At 53.8% G+C, this 8,428-nt stretch overlaps 1 protein-coding gene across 1 annotated transcript in view; it reads right to left on the bottom strand.

The window, feature by feature from the left end:
* Positions 1 to 5,408: 5,408 nt before the first annotated feature.
* The window catches only part of KLF13 (KLF transcription factor 13), a 41,816-nt gene continuing 38,796 nt past the window's right edge, over positions 5,409 to 8,428 (bottom strand). The window contains exon 2 of the mRNA XM_036878734.2: positions 5,409 to 6,726. Within this exon, the coding sequence (XP_036734629.2) occupies positions 6,437 to 6,726 (290 nt within the window). The 3' untranslated portion in view covers positions 5,409 to 6,436. The remainder of the gene's footprint in view (positions 6,727 to 8,428) is intronic.

Here is an 8,428-nt window from a genome sequence, read left to right as displayed (position 1 = left end):
GTGGCACCTTCCCTCCACACTCTGGGGGTGCAGGCCTCAGGCCAGACCCATCACCCACCTCCTCAGCTGCAGCTTTTACATCGCCTGATTTGGAAATACCCTGTTTGGGACAGGGTGGGGGCAGCCAGGGGTGGTTAATGATCCCAGGAGACTAAAGTGCTGGTATCAACATGCACTGTTCTGTTACCCAGACCACAGGGTTCCCGGCCCTGTCCCTGCAATGCTGGCCTGGTCCTTGCGGCCACATGCTTCAAGGTCAGGTCCCAGGGCCAACCTCGGGGACTTCAGTGGCAGTTCTGTGGAATCTGGTCAGAGGGGCAAGAGGCGCAGGCGTCCGGATGAGCGAGTGCGGGCCGATAGACTTTCAGAACTTCGGAGGCCAACCAGGGTTGAGAGACGTGGCTGCTGCCCTGGGAGAGGAAGTTCAGGTATTTATGGGGAGTTTTAGGGACAGTTATCCTGCTCAGGAACCTGTCATCACTGCCTCCCCAAGGTCCTTTCTCCTCAGTGCACTTAGGGATGGAATTATGAAGTTGAGCTTTATTCGGGTGAGCAGGGGATGGGTTGAGGGAGGGAATGTGACAAGTTGAGGTGGGCCCAGGTAGGAGGACAGGGACAGCCACATGGGCACCCACTCTCTGCAAAGCCTTCCACCCTGTGTGAGGCCCCCTCAGCCAATTACAGACAGCCGACTGGCTTGCAGTTCCCTTCCCCCCACACCAGAGCCTCTCCAAGGCATGCCCTTCCCAGGAACCAGTTCTGGCAAATAAAATAATGAATCATAAATTTTATTTCAAAATGTAAACGTCACTAAACATGCATACACGTTAAAACAAAATTTACAATTTTTTTTTTCTTTTTGCATAGGACATCATTACAATATAGAATCTATGTCATACAAAATACATACAAAGTTTTGTCCGAGCAAGCCAAGGCCAGATTGGGAACTGTACGACTGTAATACTTCACTGTAGTGATCCAGGAGAGATGAAACACAGCTTTCGGAAGCGTGGTGTGGTGCTGGTTAAAAAAACAAAAATTCCTACAGAACAGGAAAATGTGTGCTCCATGGAAATGGTCTTGGACCCTTGGGTTCTGCCTTGGGATTTTGGCAAACGAGTCCAGAGAAGCTCCATCAATGGCTTTGAACAGGGAAGGGGTCATCTGTGTGAGTCTAGGAGTGGCCAAGGCATGCACCCAGCACACCCCCACCAGCAATTCTCAGGCACATGGGAGCGGCACCAAGCCCCTCGCCTGACAGTGCATAGCTGTTCAGACCTTACGCCCAAGTCCTCAGGCCCTCAGGGTCTGTAGCACTCGGCACATGGGACCCTCCAAGGTGAAGCCAGGAAGTGAGGTATCTCACGCACCTGGGCATAGCCCCCACCCAGACCCCCAAGCGGTGTCTGAGCCATGCTGGGAAGTGGCCCCCTTACCCCATGTGTAGGGCAGTCTGGGAGGAGTCTGGCCTGGTACAGCTGGAGAGGGAGGGCCAGCTTTCAGCCTGGCCTGTAGTTATCTTGCAGGTATTCAGCTCACATGCTTGGCTCCCAAATGAATGTGTGCGGCAGCCTGTCAACATGTCACTAGGAAGATGCCCCTGAACCCTGGGAGAAAGCTGCTCCTATGCTTTACCCCATGCCCTCCATATGCTTCCTGTGTCCCCACAGGGAATGTATGACATGGGAGCAGGGGACACCCCCTCTCTCCCATCCTGTTCATCTTTAAATAAAAGTAGTAAGGTATTAAAGCTGTGTGACAAGGGGAGGGGCTGGGCAGGGCCAGGTGGCCACATCCCAAGTCCGACCTCGCTGTAGGGGGATCAGTAGAAACCAAGTGTGGCCCCTCTGCCCTAGTGGGCCCAGAGCTCATGCCTCCCACCAAACCCAACTCTTCCGATGAAAGACAAGACAGTGTGGGGAAGAGTGTCTTCCTAAATAATGTCCAGGCATCAATCAGTAGTAAGCTGGATTGTGCATCCATATTCTGAAACAAAATTCTCTGGAATGTGTCTGGGAAAAAGCTTTGAAACCTAGCCTTGGAATCAGAAAACATCAGAAAAATCAGTAATTGGAGTTAGCCCTTCTCTTCCCAGAGAGATCCTAAATCCAGGAAGTCAGCCCATATCCTTGATTTTAGCTTTGGAAAATATGGTCACCAAAATCGTATATGGAATCTTTGGATAGCAAAAGATGCGCATGACCTACAGATCATTTCTTACTGGTTGAGATGTGACAGGTAACATCAGACCCTTTAAGTCTTCTAGCACTGTCTTTGTGCAACTTTTAAAAAATGAGTTAAAAAAAAAATCAGTGATAGCTGTCAGCAGTCAAAATAATCAGGTAGCCTTGTAAACAGCCAAAACTAGGAGCCAAGAAACAAGGGGAAGCCATTGCTCAGATCACGTTTCTCGTTAGCAGGCCCTCCTGCTCACTGAGACTGACAAGGAGGTCCCCGGGGAGGGGTGTGGCCCTCTGCAGCCAGCCTTAGCACCTGCTTCTGGCCGGAAAGGAGGCTGGGTCTTCTGGAGACTCGGGGCTGGGCAGGAGAAGGCTTGAATGGAGACCCCAGTTCTGCCACACTTCCACTTGGGACCACAGAAGGCCACCAGCCTTCTCCACATTTCCCAGCTAGCAGGCTGGGGGCCACCTGTGGTCTGTCCCACCTCTGAACCACCCTTCACTGGTTTGCACTCTGACCTGGGGCACGGTGAGACCTGGGGACCCCAGTGCTGCTGTCTGCACCTGGAGGTTGCACCGTGGCGAACCCTGCACCTGTCCGGCTGCATGGCCTCAGAATAAAGGTGGGTGTCCTGCACCCTGAATGCCATGGGTGGAGATGCAGGTAGGACACCTCTAGGGCCACATTTCCATCAAGGTTATCACTGCCCATTCTTACATAGAACCCAACAGGAGAGGATCCCTGGCCCTTTGTGGAAAGAGCTGCGTCCATTTGTGTCTGTCTGGGTGGCTGTAGGATTCCATAGGCATGCAGGGGAGCTGACAACTGGTCCCCTAATACGGCTGATGAGAGGGCTTTTCTTGTTTGGGACATGAGCCCCCTGATGGTTGAATCCAGGATCACTTTTGGGCCTTTTTGAAGGGAAACTCTACCTTCACAAGCAACCTTCATTTTGAGATCTTTGTCCCCTTGGCCTGCAAGAACTGGAGTCTGCCACAAACCAAGGTGTGAGTTTTCACCCTTCTTTTACAAGTCCTATGGGTTCCTCAATCACACGGAAGCCAGCAAGCATGGCCATAAACCAGAAAAATGAAAGACCCTGAAAGAGACCCAGGCTGGGAAGACATTCTACATCTTAGAAGAAAATGCAGGCTGTTTCAGGAGCACCCTCCTCTTGTAACTACTTTCGGTGGGTGCCGGTGGGGAGGCACCTTTCCCAGGCCCACCACCGTCTTTTACAGGCATTCCACATTCCATGATGATGAGATGCTAGTGAGAGCCCATTGGAGCCTTGCCGGAGATTCACGAATCCTTCCTGCCCTATATGAGATGAGGTGAGTCAAGACGGTCTGCTGCCAGAGCCGCAGGTCAATGCCCAGGAGTGCCAGGCAGGCACTCCCTCCAGGTGCCCTAAGTCAGAAGGGCAGCATCCCATCTCGCAAGCCAGGACCATGGCAACAGGACTGCACCCTGCCATTAGGCAAGAACCACTTTGGGAATGAAGACATGCTCATTTGCCAAAAATAGCCTATGCCTGCATATTTCTGTTTAAGGCAATGTTACCTTCCATCTATCTGACAGAACAGCCCTGGGTCATTTAGAGGAAAAATTAAATTAAGTGCTCTCTTTGGAAACAGCAAATGCCCGCTTTCCCTCCCCCACCCCCCACCCTGCCTCTAAAACAAACCAGCTCTTCTTTTATTCCAGATGACTGGGTTTAGAGTCCTTTTTCCCCTTCTCACGTGCAGATAGACACGGGGTTAGAAACTCTCCTTTGAGACCCCGTGGGCAGATCACAAGGAGACGCCCGGCTCCTCCAGGGGACGGCACCGTGCGGCCTCTGAGAGACACGCCGCTCCCTCTCCCTGCCTTCGGGGCCCGGTGGACAGCGTGCACACCAAAGGACTTTGGAATAAAATTCCTGAATCTGGAATGTGAGTTCCTGAGACATGAAATGTGTTCAGAGTGTGGCTTTCTGCACCTTACACATTAACAGCTTTGGGAGGGACCTCTGAGGGCCCTTCTGGGCCTGACTTTGGAACTGGCATGAAGAGCTTCCACTCCAAGCACCTGGGGCCCTCTCCTGTCCAGGTCTCTATAGCGTATTCCACTCTCTTCCCCAGACCAAATGCAAGCAGGGCTGTCACACAGCCCAGATGGAGCCCAGTGGCCAGGACAGCCAGCCCTGTGCCTGGCCAGGATGGAGGCCACCCACCCTGCACTGTTCCCACATGGCTCTTCCCACAGCAAGAACAAAACTATTGTCCAACTGACACTGCTCATGCTACTCAGAAGCCACCACCCAGCCACTGGCCAATCCCATCCGACACACAGTTTAGTCAGAAATGGGCACCTGGAGGGTTGCAGACAGCAGAGTGCCACCCTCGGGGTCACTACGGACAAAGGGCACCCATCAGCCAAGGGCTGTGAGCACAGCCAGGTCCAGGTCTCTGAGTTTCTCTGTGCTACACCCCATGCTGTGTTAGGGTGCAGATGGAAGCAGGATGGCCACAACCAAGGCACTCTGGGCCCAGGAAGCCAATGTGTGGCCCTCCAAGGTCCCATGGATCGTTCCTCCTCATCAAAATGAGCAGAGGTCTCTGCAAGATACCCTAAGTCTGCCCTAAACCCATACACCCACACCCCTGCCCCAACACACACACACACACTCTCTCTCTCTCTCTGTCCTAGGGGCTTGTATTTACAGGCCCCAACTCTCAGGATTAAGGGAAGGGCAGTGCCTGGGCAGCAGCATGGGACTGGAACCCCAACTGTCTGCAGAGGAGCCCAGCTCTCTGCTCCTCCTCTCCAAGCAGGAGAAGGCTGGCAACAGGGCCTCCGAGCCCTAATGTGTCTCAGGCAGGCTGTGGGCCGGTGCCTCCCGGGCAGAGGGGAGAAATGGAGGGAGAGGGAGGAGTCTGGCGGATACAGAGCTTGCAGAGAAGCTGGAGGTCTGCTAATGCTGAGCTGGGAGCACGGTGGGTCTGAGAGAGTTTCCCACAATGTTTCTCTGCTATTCCCTGGGGAGGAAACAGAATGCACGTGCTCCAACAGCATTTCCCGTAACATCGCTTCACCTCTCCCAAAAAAGTTCCAAGTCACAATGTTCCGGTCTCTTGCTACAGAATGGTCTCTGCGAGGCACACACACAGGGCCTCTGGAAGGCAGCCTAACCACCTTACCCACTGTTTCAAACAAAGGGCTCCTGGTAGCAGGGCCGATCCTGGGAACAAGGGATCCGGGTGCACCAACACTATCAGACATCTTTGTAGATGACCAGATTTCCAGGCTCTATTTTCTGGCCAGGGAACACGGCAAAGTGAAAGGTCCCTGTGTGTCTTCTGCAGGGACACAGAGTGAGCAGTCATCCCCGTGTGGGGCATGTACCTCATGGCCCAGGCTGTCACGGTGGATGACCGATGGTGCAGTGGTCTGCCCACCTGGGGCTTGCGTCTCCTTCCAGTGCTCCAAGAGGCCCCCAAGAAGGGCTCCTGGAGGCAGAGAGAGAGAGACGCACAGAGCCCCACGAAGGGCAGGGGCCTCTGCAGTGTCTCCAGGTGCGGTGCTTCTTTTGCCCAGCACAGCTTAAGGCATCCCTCTGAACCATTCATGTACTGGGCCCAGTGGGGCCCTTGGGAGCAGAGGCTGGAGGCTGGGTGGGTGGGCAGGAGGGGGGAGACGTGGGGCCCCTTGCTCAGGAATCTGCCCCGGAAGCACAAATGTCAGTGAGCCCGCCTGCTCCAGCTGGACCAACGGACTGACCTGCAGGCCGGACGCTGAGCTCCACCTGCACTGCTTCGCCTGCTCCATCGCCAGTGTGTTCCCAACCTAACAGAAAACTCCAGAGTGCAAATCTATGTACAGAGTAAGGCGGCAGGAAGGGGGTGTCCTCACTGACCTCGTGGAAGATGTCCATCCCTGAGAAAGGGGGGGGTTCAACACCGCTGAATCTCACCTTCGTGACTATGTCTATTGTGCAATTTGTGGATGGTGTTTTTTGAAAATTTTTTGTTTTTTTACAAATTTACTTTGACACCTGAGGTGAAGAAAATTGGGGCTTTGTTGTTGACCAAGTTCTCTCTTCTTAGTACAAAAGGAGAAGACACAGAATCACTAGAGTACGTGAGAGCATCTGCTCATGGCTGTGGTATGGGAGGGGTCCTCGGCCTGGGGCACCGGACAGCGGCGGCAGCCAGGCCCGCGGACAGGCTGGTGGGGCTGTGCTACGGGGCTGCCCCGCGGCGGCCAGGCGGGCTCAGGGCGAGCTGGCCGGGCTGATGGTGGGGCTGCTGGCATCGGAGCGGCTGTAGTCGCTGAGGGAGCCGGTCCGCGAGCCCCCGCTACGCCGCTGCAGCATGCCTGGATGGAAGTTGGCATGGCGGCGTGCGTGCTTGGTCAGGTGGTCGCTGCGCATGAAGCGCTTCTCGCAGATGGGGCAGCTGAACTTCTTCTCGCCCGTGTGCGTGCGGTAGTGCCGTGCCAGCTCGTCCGAGCGCGCGAACTTCTTGTTGCAGTCCTGCCAGCTGCAGGCAAAGGGCCTCTCACCTGGGGGGCACAAGGCAGAGAGAGGGTCAGTCTCTGTGCGGCCCATGGGCTTCCGGAGGGCTGGGCCTGCCATCCACGCCACCCTGGGGAGGGGCCCCAAAACCCCACAGCTGCTCTTCCTCAGCCTTGCCACCCCCACCCTTAGCTGTAGTTCCTCCTTTGTGCCCCATCTCCACCAGCCCCTGCCACAAATCCGTCAGGACAGAGGTGTGCCCTGTCAGTGCCCTCCAGCCTGCACCAGGGGATGGCAACAGATATCTCCCAGGATGAAATGGTAGCAACTCAGGTGCTGTGGCAGCAGGGCCCAAGGGCCCTGGCAGTTGTACCCCAAAGAACACGGCAGAGCATGCCACCCAACAGCTTACATAGGCCAGCTGTCCCTGGCCTGTGGGGAGAACAGTCCTGTCCTCAGGCCCTAATACTGGGAGCCAGGAAGAAAGAGTCAAGGGCCCAGGAGGGCTTATAGGCCTATGAGGGTCCAGCCACCCAAGCTGTCCCCATAGGAGCTGAACTCCAGAGCCCTACACCCTTGCAGGGCCACGGGAAGATTTCTAAACCCAAGCACCCTGTCACCATTCCAACCCAGCTCAGTGTCATCCATAACATGAGGTGGTCAGACTGGGCACCTTCCACAGCCTAGGTGACTGGTTCACCGCAAGGCCTCCCACTAGACTCTGCTGCTCCCACTTTCACAGAAGTTCCAACCTGGCCAACCGGAAACAGCCAGCAGAGCAAGAGGCTGCAATAGGCTCCTGCAGACGTCAGCACAGTAACAGACAAGGGTGGCTGCTCAGAACACCCATGAGAGGGAGTTAACAAAGGTCGGCTACAGTCAGGACCCTGCTGCCGCCCTCCCATCCCTTTGTCAGGGCAAGGGACAGGCGAGCATTTACCCAGGCAAACTGAACCACCAAAAAAAACAAATGATATTAACTGTTCAGGGTGAACCAATAGGGGGTTCTGGAACCCCAGAATGCAGCCCTTCTAAAACTGGGGGTTTCACACACCCTCCCTTCCTGCCCTGCCTCTCCACTTTCCTCCCCCACTCCAGCCCTAAAGCAGACAGTGAGTCCTTGAAGGTGGCCCACCTGTGCCCAGCAGAGGAAATCCATACCACCCACCCCAAATGAGCCCATCAGCTTTAAATATAAACAGACACACAAAGGAAAACTAGCAGCATGTAAGGAAAAAGGCCAAGAGCAACAAAACCACTGACTCCAAAGGAAAAAGAGTGAAGCCAGGAAACAGAAGAGAATGTTAACTTAAAAATCCTAATTAGTATTCTCTGAGAGATTTCAGACAAAACTATATGCATAAAGCAAAGAGGACACCATAAAAAGGAAGTTCCGAGAACAAGAAATAGCGTTTAGAAACCGAAAGTATCATTGCCCAAATGAAAATTCCATAGAAATCTGTAAATATACTCAAGGAAATATTCCAGAAAGAAATAGAACAAAAAACAGCTCTAAAAAATATGTGAATGGCACAGTGTTTTCTGTCTCCTAGTAATACAGAAACTGTGGGCTGCATGTCGTTGCATTTGTTCTCTTTAATGATTTTATTTTTGGGGGGAAGGGTGTGTGGTGGGATTTGAAATCAAGCAGGAGAACAAACCATCATTTTCCAAGCCTATTTGGTAGTTATAAACAGCAGGAACCTTCAGAGTCACAGGGAATCCTGGGGCTGCAACATATCACTAACA

This window comes from Manis pentadactyla, chromosome 18 (genome assembly GCF_030020395.1).
Source record: "Manis pentadactyla isolate mManPen7 chromosome 18, mManPen7.hap1, whole genome shotgun sequence".
In the NCBI taxonomy this organism is placed as follows: domain Eukaryota; kingdom Metazoa; phylum Chordata; class Mammalia; order Pholidota; family Manidae; genus Manis; species Manis pentadactyla.
The sequence above is the reverse complement of the archived record's forward strand: the minus strand, read 5'-3'. Positions and strand labels throughout refer to the sequence as shown.